Below are 19,771 nucleotides of genomic sequence, written 5' to 3'. Positions count from 1 at the left end.
TGAAAGATTAACGCAATTAACGAACCAGGAACAAAATGGTCGCGACATGCATAAACTGCAAGAATATGGTCAATGGCAAATGATAACAGTTGTAACAAAATCAACTAGTTAGTGACCACTATTTTTTGATCACTAATCATTTCAATTTAGTGACCACTATTTTTAGTCACTAAACTTCCAACTTAGTGACCACTATTTTTCGTCAGTAACATTTCTAAGTAACACCATCTAGTTAGTAACCAATATTTTAGTCACTAATCATTTCTAGTTTGTGACTATTTTGTTTTTTGTCACTAAAACTTTCAACTTAATGACCATCATCTTTTGGTTACCAAACCGTTYAACTCAGTGACCATTATTTTGGTCAATAAACGCATGAATTTATAAAATCAATGACGAAAATATGGTCGTCATAAATTTAGTCATTAAAATAGATTGATATATAGAATCGATGGACTCTTTAATAAGCCCAAACATTAACTCAACAATCTCAACCACTTCAGTTTTTGTTATAAATTTAGTTCTAAAACATTATTTAAAGGCACCCGTCAAAGTTAAGCAGGTTCAATTTTTTTTTATTAAGCTGGATATCCAACCCACTATGTGACCACCTGCTTTGCGGGTAGCCAAGATGTCAAGTTAGTAATTCAACAAAAGAAAGATATAGAAATTCAAGGATATTCTTCTCATTTTTATCCCACATCATGACAATGTCAAGACAATCATGGATCCGATGTCAAGTTAGTAAATTTTTGTCCCACATCGACCCGTTATGATTTACTTTATGAGAATCTCGCTCATTAAATATCTTTATCTCATGTCTTCAATCTCCGAACATGAGTACTTTTAGTATCGATGAACAATATTGTTTGTATCATTCGTTTTTCTCTCATCCATGAGAGAAGTATGTACATTTTTAACGTGGCAACGCGTCATGGAAGGTAATCTATAACATCCTTTTCTTTCTTGCGTTTATTTTATGTAGCAATGCTATTTAATTACTTATGTTTATCGTTTTCGTTCTTTAGTTCACAATGTCTTTTTAGCGTACGTATCAAGATCAAGAACTTATCGTCAATGTTCATAACATTTCTGGAGAGAGGAAATCGACATGATCACGGTAAGTACTTTTGACGTTGTTGTATGAGTTTATGATAAAATTACTGAACTAACATCAATACATCTACTATTTTATAAACATTTGAAGGTTAGATATGAAATCCTTGCAACTCACTACAGCTAGCCAAACTAATAAATCTAGTGATGACTATGTTTCAGTCACTAGCGAAACAAAAATGTGTTTATAACGATACGATTGCGGTTCCTAACAGGTGAGTGCATATGAAGATCTTTTCTACCGTTATTACAAGGGCACTGATGGGGTGTTAGATCCTGAAGTATTTAGTGTATTAGTTGAATTGCTTGAACTAACTGATCGAAGCCACCGCCCTTGAACAAGAACGAAGAGCATCGACTGAAATGGTTACTGCCAGAGTGGAGATCTTGGGAAGAGTATAGAAAAGATGTTAACGGCATCAAAGCTGATCAAAAAAAATTTGCACACAATAATCATAGTTTAGAGTCATCTCGACGTAAGGTCGTCCTTTCTTCATATTTCTGTCCGATATGGAATTGCCGACATTGTACATTACAGTAACACTTCAAATGATTGTTGAAAAAGAATTGTCTATCAATTTACGTATCACCGTGTGTCAATGATAGAGATTCCTCTTTGCACATTTGCACCCTTCAAATGGAGAAAGGTTGGTTTGCTGTATTGTAGAACATTGTCACGAAATGAAAGATTTAGTAAAATTTAGTAGATTCAGAGTTGGCCATCTCATAGCCGTAAGGGGCTGTTTGGCAGTTGTTGAATGGTTTGGTGCAGAATGATTAAGTGGTCAGAATGATTAAGAGACTCTCATGATATAGTGCAAAATGAAATATAATTGTCTGATAATTATTTTCAACAAAATTAGAGCTCTGAATGGTTAAGGGAGATCCATGATACAAAATCATTCAGGGGGTTTTAGAACCATTAAACCATTAAGAGGCAGACCATTTTTTCACCAAACAAGATTCACCTCTTAACGATTCAGAGATTGTCTCTTAATGGAACGATTAAGAGATTGCCTCTTCCTTCTTCTATTCAATCTTGTAATTCTTGACGATGTTCCTCTTTTTGCATTTATCATTCAGTTGGCTTCTTTGCAAACCTCTTATTGAATGCCTTTGTGAGTAATACAAGACTTTCAGCCAACTGTTTCAACTCAGCATCAGACTCTTCACCTTCAGAACCAAAACTAGAAACTACAGGAAGTTCAACAATCCTTTTTTAGGAGGACCTTAAGTACTTTCTACTTGTTTCATGCTCCTTTCACTACAACAAAATCGGGTTTATAGGGCACTTCTAATTTCTAACCATCCTAATAGACCTCTTTATAAGACTTAATTTATAGGACCAAAACAATAAAGCGTCTTATCTAAAGGCGTTGTAATAAGTTTATATGACGTTTTTTAACGTCGTAATAAGTTTTTTTAGGACACCATTAATATAAAGCGTCCCAATAACAACTTTATAGAACAATATTTGAAAAACTGTCCTATAAAAGCAAATGTCCTATAAAAAATTGAGTTTATAGGACACTTTCTCAAAAATGTCATATAAAGTTGCTAATGCGACACTTTGTATTAAAAACGTCCTAAAAAACTTGTTAAGACGTCCAAAAGCGTCATATAAATTTATTACAACACCTTTTAGACATGACACTTTATTTTTTTGGTCCCATAAACTAAGTTTTATAAAGAGGTCTATTACGACGCTTAGAAATTAGAAGTGTCCTATAAACCCGATTTTGTTGTAGTGTGTTCTGATGCAAAAGCCAGAGAATCATAAGAAGCTTTTAATGCAACTCTTTTTCCTGCCATTCTTTCTTTGAACCTTCTTCATGCTGATTTAAACACGTTTGGAAGATTGCCGCTACCTAAGTTGGGGGCAGGTCGACCAATGCCATATCTTGGCCTTCCGGTCGTTTATAGGGGTGTAAATGATACGAGACAACTCGCGAGCTACTCGAGATCGATTCGGTCAAAACTCGGTCAACACTCGATTCGAATAGGCTCAGCTCGAACTCGAGCTCGTCTCGATATATTAACGAGTCGAGTCAAGCTACACAGTACTCGACTCGAAAAGCTCGTGAGATACTCGATTATTTTATATATAATTAGTTTTAATGATAAAATTTGTAAAATATAAATAATAAAAATGTCCTACATTTTTAGATATTTAAACAAAATTATGCATTTTTAATTATAAAACGAATCAATTATTATTTTTATTAAAATCAAAATTAAAAAAAAAAAAGACAAAGAAAAACTATAAAAAAAGGTTAGTGAAATTGTCCCACATTGGAAGAAAGATGGTAAAGGAAGGGAGAAAAAATGTTATAARAWGATAGGGAGGTGAATGTAATTTCTAACTTTGTCTTTTTGATGATGAAGTTTGAAGTTGATCATTTAGTTTTGTAAAAATTAAGAGAACACATTTAAGTTTTAAATTTTATAAGAGAAAAATCCTAAAATTTCATAAATTTGAATGGGTGAGCTTGGTTCGAGTTTGATTCGAGTTCGAGCTCGAGTTTGAGCTTGATTCGAGTTCGAGTTCGAGTTTGAGCTCGAGTTTGAGCTTGATTCGAGTTCGAGTTCGAGCTTGAGAAATAGTTATCGAGTTCGAGTCGAGCTTTGATTTTTACTACTCGCGAGTTTTCGAGTCGAGTTCGAGCTTGGAAATTCGGTTTCGAGTTCGAGTCGAGTATAGTGATACTCGAACTCGACTCGCATCATTTACACCCCTAGTCGTTTACACAACCTTGGCCGTGACATAAGGTTGCCGGTGAAGTCGCATCACTACAACAAAATCGCGTTTATAGAACACTCTCAAATTTTAAGTATCCTAATAGACCTCTTTATAAGACTTAGTTTCTAGGACCAAAAAAATAAAATGTCGTATCTAAAGGTGTTGTAATAAGTTTATATGAAGTTTTCTGACGTCGTAATAAGTTTTTTAAGACACTTTTAATATAAAATGTTCCATTATCAACTTTATAGGACACTATTTGAAAATTTGTCATATAAAAACAAGTGTCCTATAAAAAATGAGTTTATAGGACACTTTTTCAAAAGTGTCCTATAAAGTTGCTAATGTGACACTTTGTATTAAAAATGTCCTAAAAAAACTTGTTAAAATGCCCAAAAACGTCATATAAACTTGTTACAACACCTTTAGATAGGACACTTTATATTTTGGTCCTATAAATTAAGTCTTATAAAGAGGTCTATTGGGACACTTAGAGATTGGGGGTGTCCTGTAAACTCAATTTTGTTGTAGTGCATAGACCAGTGTCTACAACTCCTAGGGGTTATACAACCGTCACCAAGTCGCGTAGATACCCAAAAAACCATATTCAAGTTTTATGATTTCCAAACACTCCAAGGTGATCACTCTACAAAATCACGAACTTAAATTCAAAAAGATCAAGAATATCGTAAGTGGAATTCCCAAAATCATGGGTGTAAGCGTGTAATTTCGGATGTCAAGTGGCGATACACAGAGTTTGAGTAAACTACATGTGCGCGCGGTTAACTCTACAAGATACACAATATCACATCATAACGTAAAGTTGGCCTCAATTAAGCAAATATATGATCATGGAGATGTATAAACACGAAATTTGATAGGTAGAGAAGCATAAGCACACAAAACTATTGTGAGGATCATATGTATGGCGTCTGGGTTTCAACTAACCATATTTCAAAATCTCGTCGTAGAACGATAATAAAATACTGAATTATAGTTTGTATTTGTACACATTTTATGAGTTAATTGTAAGTTATTTGGATGGATTTCGAAAAGTTTTATGAAATTGTACATATACACCTTATAATTTCAGAAAATCACGTACTATTTTAATGCTTAATAACTTATGTTTTAATGACTCACTACAACAAAATTGAGTTTATAGGACACTTCCAATCTCTAAGCGCCCCAATAGACCGCTTTATAGGACTTAATTTATAGGACCAAATATAAAGCGTCCTATTTAAAGGTGGTGCAATAAGTTTATACGACGCTTTTAGACGTCTTAACAAGTTTTTTAGGACATTTTTAATACAAAGTGTCGCATTAGCAACTTTATAGGACACTTTTGAAAAAGTGTCCTATAAACTCAATTTTTTATAGGACATTTGTTTTTATAGGACAGTTTTTTAAATAGTGTCCTATAAAGTTGTTAATAGGACGCTATATATTAAAAATGTCCTAAAAAAAACTTATTACAACGCCACACTTTATTTTTTTTGATCCTATAAACTAAGGGCTTGTTTACCAAATGTTTACTCGGGTAAGTGAACATCATGTTACATTACCTTACCGGATGAATATGATAAGGACCCAAAATCTTACTCGGTAAGAGCGAGACAAAGACCAAGAGTCTTACCCGGTAAGTGAGGACGACGACTCTTACCATGGTAAGCGCTTACCTAGTAAATTGTTGCGTACGATACCGTTTTGGTGGACAAAAATTTTACCCGGTAAATAAATGATAATGTTAAATTTACCGGTAAACGCTTACCGGGTAAGTGTTTGGTAAACGGTCCTTAAGTCTTATAAATAGGTCTATTAAAACGCTTAGAAATTGAGACTGTCCTATAAACCTAATTTCGTTGTAGTGACTTCGATCAATGATTTATAATAGAGTATAAATATAAATATAAATTAATGAGGGTGTACCCAAGACACTCTAAACATTACTATGACTCTATATATTAATTAAGGCTAAATAACAATGAACCTTAGAATTCAAATAAGATCCTATTCTGGAAAAGGGATATCAGCAAGATCCTCTCTATACGGAACATTCGTCAACTCCTGCGCTTTGTCGGTGTTATTTTCTCCGTTTTCCATGCTAACTTGAGCATTAGGGTCACGTTTTGTTGGCTCGACGAACGTAACGACAACATCTTTGCGGAACATAAGGTAGAGCACGGATAGAATGTAGACCGCCATGATGGGAAAGACGATAATCCCAATGAACACATTAGCAACTTTAGGCAAACTGCTGTGAATTAGCCAATCTACGAACGAAGTGGTCAAGTAGTAAATGTTGATGCCGATTATCCCGAGCCCTAGCACCCAGGAGAAGACGATGATCTGCACACGGAAAGGCAATATCTGTTATGAACCATGATACCAAAATCGGATTTATAGAATGTCCAAAATGTGTAAGTGTTCTAATAGACTTACTTTATATGACTTCAATTTATAGAACCAAATAACTGTACGTCCTATGTAAAAGTGTTGTAATAAGTTTATATGACACTTTTGACCTATCGACAAATTTTTTTACAAGCGTATTCGTGTTTTTAGAGGACAATTTTGAGGTTCAAAAATGTACAAACTATTATGCATAATGTATAAATGCTTAAAACATACCATTTGTTTGATCAAAATTTCAGATTTAAGTAAGCCATATTTATATGAAAAATGTATGTTTAGTCTTCCCAAAATTGTTTGACACTTTGTTTGTTTTCTATTTTGAACCCAAATTCAGATTCAAAGTTATTCTAATATGAAGTAACAATATCATAAAGGGTTTCAGATCTTGCATGTACCCCACCCCAACCGTTCAACTTTATATGGTTTTAGAAACTCAACATGTGTGCAATTATTTTTCCAATCGATCTTACTAATACACCATATTAGCCTTCAACTTTATATATTAGTTGACTTGCAAAATAACAACACAAACTCATGATTCAAAGCTAAACTAATGTTTCAGAATTGTGATTCACCCGTGCTGCATCACACAAGTACACCACTAGTATGAAAATGTGTTAATAAGACGCTTTTTGTTTTAAGAAAATGCTAAAATACACATGAATATACTTGTTGCAACGTTTTTACATATGACTCATAAATGTTTGGTCACACTACAACAAAATCGGATTTATAGGACACTCACAATTTCTAAGTGTTCTAATAGACCTTTTTACAAGACTTACTTTATAGGACCCCAAAAAATAAAGCATCATATCTAAAGGCGTTGTAATAAGTTTATATGACATTTTTTGATGTCGTAATAAGTTTTTTAGGACACTTTTAATATAAAGCGTCCCATTAGCAACTTTATAGAACACTATTTGAAAAACTGTCCTATAAAATCAAATGTCCTATAAAAAATTGAGTTTATAGGACACTTTCTCCTGTAAAGTTGCTAATGCGACACTTTATATTAAAAATGTCCTAAAAAACTTGTTAAGACGCCCAAAAGCGTCATATAAACTTATTACAACACTACTTTATATTTTGTTCTTATAAATTAAGTCCTATAAAGCGGTCTATTGGGACACTTAATGATTGGAGGTGTCCTATAAATCCAATTTTGTTGTAGTGTCATATAAAACAATCTGTTAAATCAGTTAGACATTTTTTGCAGTCCTGTAAACCCGATTTGATTTTGTGTTAGTGAAATCATGGCAACTAGAGAATTGATAACTCACAATCATGGAGTTTTTGTGAGGACCCATTTTGGTAGCTGTGCTGCTGAATTTGAGCAGTGGAATGAGGGCAAAAGGAAGTTCAAACGACAATATCATCTGTAAAAGATGATCATGGAAATTTTAGCCACGAAGAAACGTAATTAGAAGTGCAGTTGTAATGTCGACAAACAGCGAGAACACGGAAACAAACCGATGCAATGATGATTAGTCGTCCCGCACCAGACGACCCACCAATTATCGATACTATTAGACTCGGGGTGATGGCAATGCATCTTGTTATCAAGTTCCTGAGCCATTTCCTCATCTTTAAATCCAAAAAACCCTACAATAACATGCATGAAGAATGTGGTCTATAATGTTATCTTGTGAATCCAACTACAGAAACATATAACACTTCTGTAAGTTGTATGTTATACCCACGACACGTGTCACCCAGATACACTGCCAACGAGCCATGTAAAACTAAAGGGTCGCACACAAATAACACGTATGTTTCCACTAAAGAAAGAATCTAAACAGTGTACCGTTTTGTGATTATAATAATTAGAAGGTTTAATCTATAAATATGTATGTAATTATCTTAAATGTTTTTGGATAATTATATAAGATATTATTAGATAAATAAATAATCATTTTAGATAATGATTAAGCTTTATTAAGAGTTTTTTTCTTTTATTAACCCGGATATCCAACCCACTATGTGAACCGACTAATCACAGGGCGACCACCTGCTTTGCAGATAGCCCGGAGTCACCGCATTTGAACCTCCGTGGCTACAAGAGGATTTCTACTCCTCCTTGGATTTGAACCTCGGACCTCCAGGTACTTTTGACCTTTGGAGCCAAGCTCAAACCAATCAGGCACCACCCTGTGTGGTTGCCTTATTAAGAGGTATGGTCAATCTCGAAGACTGACTATATAAATAAGGCTTAGGGGCTAAACCAAAGTAGGGGATTGAGTTCTGATAACTAGTTGTAGCCTCAAAACCCTTACGATACAATTATAGAATTAGGATTCTTTGGGCTAGCACCCGGTGGGAGTTTCAAACGTGTTCGTGTGTGGACAACCAATAGAGGAAACCTGATTAATTTGGTTTCTTAGTGCTACATCAAAGTTTCAATTTCAACCACAAGGTAAATATTTTAAACACCCTATGGTTTGTGTAGATTCGTTTTAATTGTCAATGGATCCGGCTTTGGGTTTTATTTAGAAAAAAATTTCTAAACATTTTTGTAACCGGGTTTTGTTTTTTCGCTGCGTTTTATCCGGTTATTTTCGCAAACTAAAACCCAACAACTTCGATTATTGAAAAGGTCGTATTGAAAGGGAAACATCGCTAAATGCGTTTTGCAATGTGAGGAACTTCACGAACCTGCATAATAAATTGTCCTGCGTAAGTGCCGGTGATGGTTGAACTCTGGCCAGAAGCTAGCAGTGCAATTGCGTAAAGAGTGGAGCTCGACTTCCCCAAAACATTCTGTATAGTAAAATAGGGGTTACGTATCATATATCGACGTTCTTCTAATTTTATAACATTCACGTCGTACACAACTCTTACTTTAAGGAGAAACGAAGCCGAGTCAAGGGAAAGATCACTGCATCGCTCAAAGTCCGCACTTGGTAAATTTTCAGCCGAGCAAACTGTACCCGAAACGGCGATGATTGAAACGTTGATCAAGAATGCCACAAAGAGAGCAATACCACTCTCTATCAGGAAGTATCTGCATGCATCCTGTAATGCAAAACATCATTCCTCAAGTCCAGACACATGAAATAACACTATAGCATGAGTTTATAGAACGCCAAAAATTTACAAGCGTCCTCTGGACTACTACATAGCATTTAACTTGTAGGATCAAAGACGTCGTATATATAAAAGTGTTATAATAAGTTTATAGAACGCTTTTGGCACTACAACAAAATCGGTTTTTATAGGACTATCTCAAATTCTAAATGTCATAATAGACCTCTTTATAAGACTTAGTTTATAGGACCCAAAAAACAAAGCGTCTAAGTTTATATGACGTTTTTCGATGTCGTAATAAGTTTTTTATGACACTTTTAATATAAAGCGTCTTGTTATCAACTTTATATGACACTAGTTGAAAAACTGTCCTATAAAAACAAATGTCCTATAAAAAATTGAGTTTATAGGACACTTTCGCAAAAATGTCCTATAAAGTTGATAATTGGACACCTTCGCAAAAGTATCCTATAAAGTTGATAATGGGACGCTTTATATTAAAAGTGTCCTAAAAAACTTATTACGACGTCAAAAAACGTCTTATAAACTTATTACAACATAGGACACTTCATTTTTTTAGTCCTATAAACTAAGTCCTATAAAGAGGTCTATTAGGACACTTAGGATTTGGGAGTGTCCTATAAAACCGATTTTGTTGTAGTGTGGGCAATTTGTTGTAGTGAAATGACCAACTTTCAAAGACAAATTTTAGTAAACATCTAGGGTCTGATCAATCTCTTTTGAAAGTCCTAGTTACCGAAAAGACTTACATTGATGCCACGAACCGAATTTGGTATCTTCCGGGAGAGAACGAGAGCGGAATGAAGAAAAAGATTATGCCTGTTGATCGAAAACAGCAAAATGGCTAGGTGTTAAGAAAAACTACAACAGTTTTTCAAGGAAAAAGCAGAAAGAGTCTTTTGGCAGTAGGATCATACGGCATAACAAGCGCACCAAGCAATGCAATGGCGTCACCCGTAGCACCTCGGCCACCGAGTTTTGGGATGAACATTCCCTTCAGCACATCGGCAGCCGGTGGCTTCACGTAACTCATTTCTCCAAAGAAACAACCCGCCATCACGAAAACTAGAAGAGCTATTAAGATCTCTAGCTTCCTCACCTATATATATATATATATACCGAAGTTAGAGCTAGATGAAAAATTCGTATGGCAATTTATTTTAAAAGTATCAAAACTAAAGACGTCGTTAAAACACTTTGCATAGGATCGTTCGATTGTTTGATTCTATAAACTTAAAAAGGTTTAAAAGTGATTCGATTAGAACAATTAGTAACTCAATTTTGTCACGGCCAATATTGACGCACTACAACAAAATCGGGTTTATAAGACACTCTCAAATTCTAAGTGTCCTAATAGAACACTTTATAGGACTTAGTTTATAGGACCAAAAAAATAAAATGTCCTATCTAAAGATGTTGTAATAAGTTTATATGACGTTTTTGGGCGTCTTAACAAGTTTTTTAGGACATTTTTAATACAAAGTGTCGCATTAACAACTTTATAGGACACTTTTGAGAAAGTGTCCTATAAACTCATTTTTTATAGGAGACTTATTTTTATAAGACAACCTTTCAAACAGTGTCATATAAAGTTGATAATGGGACACTTTATATTAAAAGTGTCCAAAAAAACTTATTACGACGTCAAAAAACATCATATAAACTTATTACAGCACCTTTAGATATGACACTTTATTTTTTGGTCCTATAAACTAAGTCCTATAAATAGGTCTATTAAGACACTTAGAATTTGAGAGTGTCCTGTAAACCCGATTTTGTTATAGTGGACCCATGTTGCAGCTTTATAAAATTATGCAGACCTTGTTCTATTATAAAGTATTTATCTTACACCATATCTTTGGAGACCAAGAAGAAGGAGGGTGCTGAATCCAGTGAGAAGAACTCCAACCCAAACTGGAATATTGAACAAGATATTCAGTGCAAAAGCTGTCCCAATCACTGCCACCATCAAAACAGAAATGTCTCATAAATTTTATAAGAAAAAAAGTCAAAGAAAATGAAATACCATGAGACCACCATGGAGGTTTAAATGCAGTGACTCCAAACTACCCTTAACGTAAATATAAAGCAGGGATTAGTCGGCTTGCATAGCGGGTTGGATATCCAGGTTAATTAAAAAAATGATGCGGTCGTTATGGTTTATTTTGTAATAGATAATAAAATGATCTCGATAGTAATTTAAACAATTCGTGCCTTCGGGAATATCCGCTGCAATGACCGCAACCTCAGCTAGCAGCCACAAACAGTACTTCACGAAAATTGGGTATTCGGCCTTGCATAACTCTGATAGATGCTTTCCTGAAAAATGCACAAACCGTATCGTTTTTAGATATTTATTTCTAATATCTCGTTTAACACCGCAACAAAATCAAGTTTAAATTGTATGTACTACAACAAAATTGGGTATATAGGACACCATCAATCTCTAAACGTCCCAATAGACCGTTTTATAGGACTTAAGTTATAAGATCAAAATATAAAGCGTCATCTAAAGGTGTTGTAATAAGTTTATATGACGCTTTTGGACGTCTTAACAAGTTTTTTAGGACATTTTTAATACAAAATATCGCATTAGCAACTTTATATGACATTTTTGAAATAGTGTCCTATAAAGTTGTTAATAGGACGCTTTATATTAAAAGTGTCCTAAAAAAAACTTATTACGACATCAAAAAAAGGTCATATAAACTTATTACAACATCTTTAGATAGGACTTTTTATTTTGTTGGTCCTATGAACTAAGTCTTATAAAGAGGTCCATTATGACACTTAGAAATTGGGAGTGTCATATAAACCCGATTTTGTTGTAGTGATGTTTTATTTATATAAAAATGTTTTTATATGACATTATCTGGAAAAAAGAAATCGTATAAAAGTAATTGTTCTGTAAAAGGATGTGTTCGCATCAAAACTGTTTGTTAAAAAATTAATATGTGACTTTGTTTCTAAAAACTTGTTATGACATTCTAAAACGTTCTATAAACTTATTGTAATACTTGTACATGAGACACACAACTGTTTGTTGCGATAGACTTAAATCTTATAAGACAATCTATTAGGATTTTAAAAAAAATTGCATCTTATAAACCGTATTTTGTTGTAGGAAAGTAAAAGTAGTCATCGGATTAAATCATTGTCTTACCGGTGCTTACACCTAAATTTGCTGCGAGAGATTGAATCACCAACGCAAATATTAACCCGATTAAGATCACCCAAAGTAGCTGAAAAGATAAAAACATTCCATGGTCAAATTATCGGGTGTTTTTATCGAACTGTAACCATGGTCGTTCATGGCATGAACGTTTACCTCGTATCTATGGTTTGCTCCTGCTTGTAAATCAGTTTCCACTGTATACAAAGCATCGATAAGTTTCTGAGTATATAGGTAAGACGAAATGAGATGTCAAGAAATCAAGATCGACTTACAATTGCCGGGATCAAGATAAGCCAATGAAACGAGGAAACCGGGACCAACAAATGAGAGGAAAGCTCTCCATCCGGGCTTCTGAGGATTACCATTCATTGAAAATTAGAAACAGTTCAAACGTTGTCACTACAACAAAATTGGGTTTATAAGGATGCCAAAATTGTCTAAGGGACCTAATAGACTTCTTCATAGAACTTAAGTATATAGGACTTGTGCGTCCTATATATGAAAGTGTTACAATAACGTCACTACAACAAAATTGGGTTTATAGGACACCTCCAATCTCTAAGCGTTCCAATAAACTGTTTTATAGGACCAAAATATAAAGCGTTTTATTTAAAGATGTTGTAATAAGTTTATATGACACTTTTGGGCGTCTTAACAAGTTTTTTAGAACATTTTTTATACAAAGTATCGCATTAGCAACTTTATAGGACATTTTTTAGAAAGTGTCCTATAAACTCAATTTTTTATAGGACATTTGTTTTTATATGACAGTTTTTTAAATAGTGTCCTATAAAGTTGCTAATTGGACGCTTTATATTAAAAATGTCCAAAAAAACTTGTTACGACATCAAAAAACGTCATATAAACTTATTACAACGCTTTTAAATAAAACGCTTTAACTTTTTGGTTCTATAAACTAAGTCTTATAAAGAGGTCTATTAGGACGCTTAGAAATTGAGAGCCTATAAACCCAATTTCGTTGTAGTGCGTTATATCACGTTTTTTAGATGTCTTAACAAGTTTTTTAGAACAATTTTGAAACAAAGCATCATATTAATTTTTTATATGATATTTATTTGAATAAGTGTTTTATAAAAACAAGTGTACTATAAAAAAATATGTTTATAGGACAAGTCTCAATTGTCTCCTATAAAAAAGCTAATAGGGAAAGGTGGACTAAAAAACTTAGAAGACACTCGTAATCGTCATATAAACTTATTACAATACTTTTATATATGGCATACAATTGTATGGTCTTATAAAATTATAAGACACTCAATTTAAAGTCTTATAAAACAATTTATTAGAACACTTATATATTTTTTATATCCTATAAACCAGATTTTATCGGCAACCACAACCGCCCCACACGTAACCTGCCTCCAAGGACACCAATGTGAGGGGGCCTTTTTCGGCTCACTCACTGCAGACCCTAGCGGCGAAAGGTGAACTAAAAAACATATAAGACACTCAAAATCGTCATATAAACTTATTGCAATACTTTTGTATATTGTATCGTCTGTAAACTTATAACACATTCAATTTAAAATCTGATAAAACAGTCTATTATGACATTAATTTATACATTTTGCATTTATAAACCAAATTCTTTTGGCAATAAAAGTTCATTTCCAGCGACCCCAACCACCGGCCCCACACGTAACCCGCCTCAAAGGACACCAATGTGAGAGAGCATTTTTTGGCTTACTCAGGGATGAGGCTAGAAAAGGATGTTTGGATCGAACCCAGTACTTATCATATATTTTTGGACAAATCATTCCACCACTTTGCCAAGTGAGTTATACGTCAAAAACCCTGTAAATCTGATTTTGTTGTAGTGATAGCTTTAAACATTACACTTTTAAATGGCATGCAAAACTAGCTACAAAAGTGCGATATTGGCTTCTTTTTCTACATAGAAATATTAGTCGAAGAAATACATCCATGATCAAACCTGTTTAGGGTTCATCTCGTGATGATTATCGTCTTCTCTTTTGATATCTGGAGATGCAATTCTACTCGGTTCAACAGCTGAGATACGATGGCTTCCTCCGATAACTCGCGGTTCGTGTTGAATCCCTGCCATCGTTCTTCGTGTTTGTGTGCGTAAGAAGATGTAGAGATAGAGTATGTATACGTATGTATGTATGTATGTATCTTGGGAGCTAAAGCTTATGTTGGATAATCAGTTCCAATTGCTACAATGGTTTTAAACTAATCATTCGCTTATAATTTGTAGTAGTTTGGTTAAAAGACAGGTCAATGCCGTTTAAAAAGGGTGGCATGGCATCTTTTCAAAGGTGTATCCCTATTTGTTTAATTACTAATTGAATATGAGATGCATTATGCCATTTTGACTTATGCATGAACATTAAAATCGACTTATTAAACCAAAAGGGTGGTGTCTGATAGGTTTGAGCTTGGCTCCAAATGTCAAAAGTACCGGGAGGTTCCAGGTTCAAATCCAAGGAGGAATAAAAATTCCCTTGTGGCCACGGAGGTTCAAATGCGGTGACTCCGGGCTATCTGCAAAGCAGGTGGTCCCTTGGGATTAGTCGGTTTGCATAGCGGGTTGGATATCCAGGTTAATAAAAAAAATTATTGTGAGTTTAATTAATATTGTATTATGTGTTCTTATTCTTTATATTGTATATTCTGATGTTTAAAATAGGAATCAATAAGTATCTTAAAATATTCATATATTCTGGAATGAGGATTCTTGTCAACTACCGGTTGGAAGCATCTAATAATTGAAAAGACAAGCTTGAAATTTTGATCATTGAAAGCCTCCACCATAGAAGTCTTGTCTTAAGGCCGTTTACTGAACACTTATTTGGTAAGTATTTATCGGATAAATTTTCTCATCGGATGAACATGAGAAGGGTCAGGGCCGTCCTGGCCACGTGCAGCTCGTGCGGTCGCACAGGGCATCAAGTTGTCATCTATTACTAGTTTTGGGTTTAATAATTTAGGAATTGGACAACTGAGCTTTAACTATAAAAACAGGCTTAAGGCCTAGTAGTGATGAATACTGAATGCACATTGTGAACCGTTTAACACCATCATTCCAACAACTCAATCTAATTTCTATTTTTTTCTTCAAAGTTCGACTACTTCGATTTTCAAGGCATGGAGTTCTCTTTCTAGCCGATTTATGGTCATGAAATTAGATTCAAGAAATCAAAGATGGAAATCTCGAATGACTGATTTCTATTGTTGCTGAACTTACCGAGTTGCTATGTGAGTTACATTATGATTTATGAATCTTTAAATCTTTTTGCAAAAAAATCTAAATTTTTAACTGATTATTATAAAGTTGGGTCATGTGGTCGTGTGGGTTATTGACCTACTAGGTTAAGGCTAAGGGGTTTTTGTCATTTTGATAATGAGTATTCCTCTTGCATATTGAAATATTTGAGAATTGATATTTTCATTGCACATGAGCACATCACTGTGTCAACATAGCTGGAGCACACTGCACAACATTAACAACATATTGTGATATTGTCTTAATTATTGGGCACTTGTTCTTTGCAATACATAATAACGTAGATTACTTTGAGATTTGGCATTACCGCATTAGATTTAGGGGTCGTTTGATTGGTTTTTTATTAAGTTTTATATGAATTAATCTGTTTGTATGAATTGGAAAAGTTTTTGTTTGTGAGAGTTCTTTCGCAGATGTAAGGAGTGTTTGAAAAAAAAACTTGGCTTTCTATATAAAGTTCCCCCTACAAGCTTGGTTTGGGATAAGTTACTTTATATATCATTAAGCCACTACGAAACACTCATGCATAGTTGAGCGAAGAAGCTGTTAGTTCCATTATGCTTATTAAGCTACTAACAGATAGGCCTTTAGGCTTTAGTCGTTAGACCTGTAACTTTTGAGCTTTACTTTTTGCTTACTATGACAGTAATTTGAATGTAATTTACTATTTTAGTTAAAAACTAATTATAGTTTTCCTTGTCTTTTAAGTCCCATATATTGAAATAAAGTTTCTATTTTTTGCTAATTTCAATTTGGAAAAGAGAAAACTAGAAAAGAAGGAAACACGATCTTAATCCAGGATTTATCCTTTTATCATTCTATATTTTATATTCGGGGTTTTGGTTTTTATGTCCTCCCCCTCCATTGTATTTTTGTTTATTATAATTAGCTTGAATAGGTTTTAAACTTTTTAAAAAAATCGCATGTTTCGTTGTTTTATTGGCTTAAAGAAATAGGTTTAGGGGCATTTTTTTTATCATTTTCGCACAGGGCATCAAAAATCTAGGACCGGCTTTGAGAATGGTCAAGAATCTTACCGAGTAAGAGCGATGAGAAAGATGAAGAGTTTTACCCGGTAAGTGATGATGACGACTCTTACCCAGGTAAGCGCTTACCCACTAAATTGTTGCATTTGATATGTTTTGATATACTAAAATCTTACGCATCAAAATAAATCATAGTGTTGACTTCTATTGATAAGATTTACATGCTGATTGCATAAGCATAAGCACATAAACAAGATTTAATAAGCCATGAATATCATGTGACATGTAAGTTTATTAATCAAATGGAGATTTGATTCAGCCATATATACCTGATATCAATTAGGAGGAATAAGACAATTTCAGTTATGCCTTTTGATGATGGAATCAAGTAACTGTCTTCTTATTCTCTATTTCTTGTTCAGAGAATTCATATGATCACAAATGTCACAAATAATGGATACTTATAGTTAGTTAATATAAGAGGGGTAGAATTGTCCATCTATATTCTACAGGGACCATTTTGATACTATCATAAGTACCGACACTACTAAATGAAAGACTTTTGCTACAGACTTTTACCTGGGAAATCTATCGTTAAAGGGTGATTCGTCGCAAAACCGTTACAAAAGTTGGTGGGTAATTCAAATCAGTGACAGATTATCCAGGGATTATCTGGATGATCCATTGGTATTTTCTCAAAAACCATCAGAGTCTACCAAACGATTGGTATTCTATGGTTGTGTGATTTTTGTGGGTAAAAATCATTTGTTTTATAATGTGAATGATAATTGTAACATTACCGTACTCACTTATAGACTAATACTAGAACACGTTAAATAGACAAGGCCACATTCTGGTATAATTTTAACTGTCTCCTACTTCGTCGTATGACTATTTATATTAAGTGTTCATAAGTTGTCAATTATTGATCTATTTAATTCGTCTTTGACTAAACAAAATTGCTAAGGCAAAAAGAAGAAGGGATCTTACTCCTCTTAAATGACAAACCCCATCAATTTTATCTGAAGAGAGGTAGGTTCATATGAGAATGATACATATTTAATAGGATAAGAGAATGACTAAATTACATACAAAATCACATATGATTTACATTAATGACCAAAAAGTGTGTGGGCGAGCCTATGACAACGTGGCAAGGTCGCATGAATCACATGTGATTTTGTACGTGACGTTAGTATAAAATCACATGTGATTCAATCATTCTCTTAATTTTTTGAATATGTATCATTCTCGTATTAACCTAACTCTCTCTCTCTCTCTCTCTACATATATATATATATAGAGAGAGAGAGAGAGGTGTTTTACTTTGCAAACCATATATTTCATACAAACTATACAAACTAGCATCAACCAATAGCATAATTCCATTTTTTTTCCTTTTATTTTTTAATGCATAAGAGTATGATTGTCCTTTGACTTTATAATAGATAATTTTGGTAATATTTTAATTGTGTTTAAATCTGGAAGATTATATAGATTAGAGGTTTTTTAGGAAACGAGCGATCAATTTGTTTTTAATAGATACTTATCAACATTAATGTTTTGTATTATTTTATTAAATAAAAATAATCCGTCAATTTCAGAGTTTATTTATAATCATCTTTTTCTTAAGAATTTATTTATTTCATTTTCATAATAACAAAAGAAATCAGTTTTTTTTTTCAATTTATAAATCCTTCCATAGTTATTAATAATATAGTTGTGACATTTTCTAGATTTTGAGTATATTGTTTTGTTTCATTTGTAACATTCATGAATAAATTGATTTCCTTACAAATTTCATTAATGAAATCATGTTATCCAGTTTTCAAAATGTTTCATTCATGGAACTAATTTCATTTTGGTTATGATTCATGAAACTAATTTCATTAATGACATCATATTATTCAGTTTTCATAATGTTTCATTGACTGAATCATATTTAGTTTCATTAATAAACCCAATTTCATTTTGGTTAAGAACCATGAAACCAATTTTATCTTGGTTAGAAAACATGAAACCAATTTCACTAATGAAATCATGTCATCCAGTTTTCAAAATATTTCATTCCTAAAACCAATTTCAGTAATGAAATCATGTTATTCAGTTTTCAAAAGATGTTGACTGAACCATATCTAGTTCTATTAATAAATCAAATTTCATGATTATGAACCATGAAACCAATTTCACTAATAAAATCATGTTATTCAGTTTTCAAATTTTTTCATTCATAAAACCAATTTCACTAATGAAATCATATTATTCAGTTTTCAAAATGTTTCATTCTTTATTGTTGGTTAAAGATATTTTTATGTTTCATGATTTACTAAAATATCTCTCCTTTTATAGTTTTTAGGTAACTTTACTTTTAATTCGAAATTTATTTAATTCTAATATTTACTCATAAAATAAAGAAATTTTTTGTTTAATATACGATTTCCCAGATTTTCCTAACAAATTTTTTTTAAAACCATTCAAATAGTAAAATCATATAAATAGATTTTGAAGAGCTGATTTTGTTTCATTAATGTTGATACCCATGATTTTGTTATTTTCTTTACCAATTTATACAAATAATTTGGATTGAGATAGTTGTAGGTTGTATAAAATCATATCGTTTCATCTTCAAATTTCAATGGGTTGAAACTTTTAATGTGATTAATGCGATTGAACGGGATTAATGCTAGGAAAGGGGATTGAATACGGGGAAAAGATATTTCAATGCTGAAACTTTTAAAAAAATTCCAATTTTGCCCTTTCTTGGATAAAATATAATAATTTTATTTTTTCTATTTTTTTACTACTAAAATAACTTCTTTTAATAATGGCTTTTTATCATGAAAATGGATGGATAAGATTGGTTTGTAGGGTTTATACAAAAGGGAGCGGTTTGTATTTGATCGCTCCTTATATATATATATATATATATATATATATATATATATATATATATATAGGGTTGGGTTCACGTACGTGAGACCAGTCTGTTTTCGTGAGACCCGTGAGACCACCTTTTACAC

General features: G+C 33.1%; 1 protein-coding gene and 1 long non-coding RNA gene across 2 annotated transcripts; one reads left to right on the top strand and one right to left on the bottom strand.

Moving 5' to 3' along the window:
• Positions 1-839: 839 nt before the first annotated feature.
• LOC112518702 lies at positions 840-1,739 on the top strand. Its single transcript, XR_003069822.1, has 3 exons — positions 840-941; positions 1,029-1,120; positions 1,332-1,739. It is a non-coding gene; the product is annotated as an uncharacterized LOC112518702 (long non-coding RNA).
• A 4,105-nt stretch (positions 1,740-5,844) lies between these two features.
• On the bottom strand, positions 5,845-14,630 carry LOC112518381 (metal transporter Nramp5-like). The gene is made up of 13 exons (XM_025126050.1): positions 14,452-14,630; positions 12,770-12,848; positions 12,651-12,691; positions 12,486-12,564; positions 11,537-11,641; positions 11,172-11,281; positions 10,240-10,421; positions 10,072-10,141; positions 9,116-9,289; positions 8,930-9,034; positions 7,748-7,879; positions 7,558-7,653; positions 5,845-6,208 (listed from the first exon to the last, which is right to left on the bottom strand). Exons 1-13 carry the CDS (start codon positions 14,581-14,583, stop codon positions 5,870-5,872), a joined length of 1,644 nt encoding a protein of 547 aa, XP_024981818.1. The 5' UTR covers positions 14,584-14,630; the 3' UTR covers positions 5,845-5,869.
• Between the last annotated feature and the right edge of the window lie 5,141 nt (positions 14,631-19,771).

This window comes from Cynara cardunculus, assembly GCF_001531365.2.
Source record: "Cynara cardunculus var. scolymus isolate 2C chromosome LG 9, CcrdV1, whole genome shotgun sequence".
Taxonomy (NCBI): Eukaryota; Viridiplantae; Streptophyta; class Magnoliopsida; order Asterales; family Asteraceae; genus Cynara; species Cynara cardunculus.
This window is presented reverse-complemented; position numbering and strand designations above follow the sequence as displayed.

What these genes read in the sequence shown, in the direction of transcription:
- LOC112518381 (XM_025126050.1), bottom strand. Translation starts at nt 14,583, where the DNA reads ATGGCAGGGATTCAACACGAACCGCGAGTTATCGGAGGAAGCCATCGT. An exon ending in CTTGGTGCGCTTGTTATGCC is followed by an intron (nt 10,142 to 10,239) that starts GTATGATCCTAC and finishes TTCGATCAACAG; the next exon opens with GCATAATCTTTTTCTTCATT. An exon ending in ATTCGGTTCGTGGCATCAAT is followed by an intron (nt 9,290 to 10,071) that starts GTAAGTCTTTTC and finishes TTTGCATTACAG; the next exon opens with GATGCATGCAGATACTTCCT.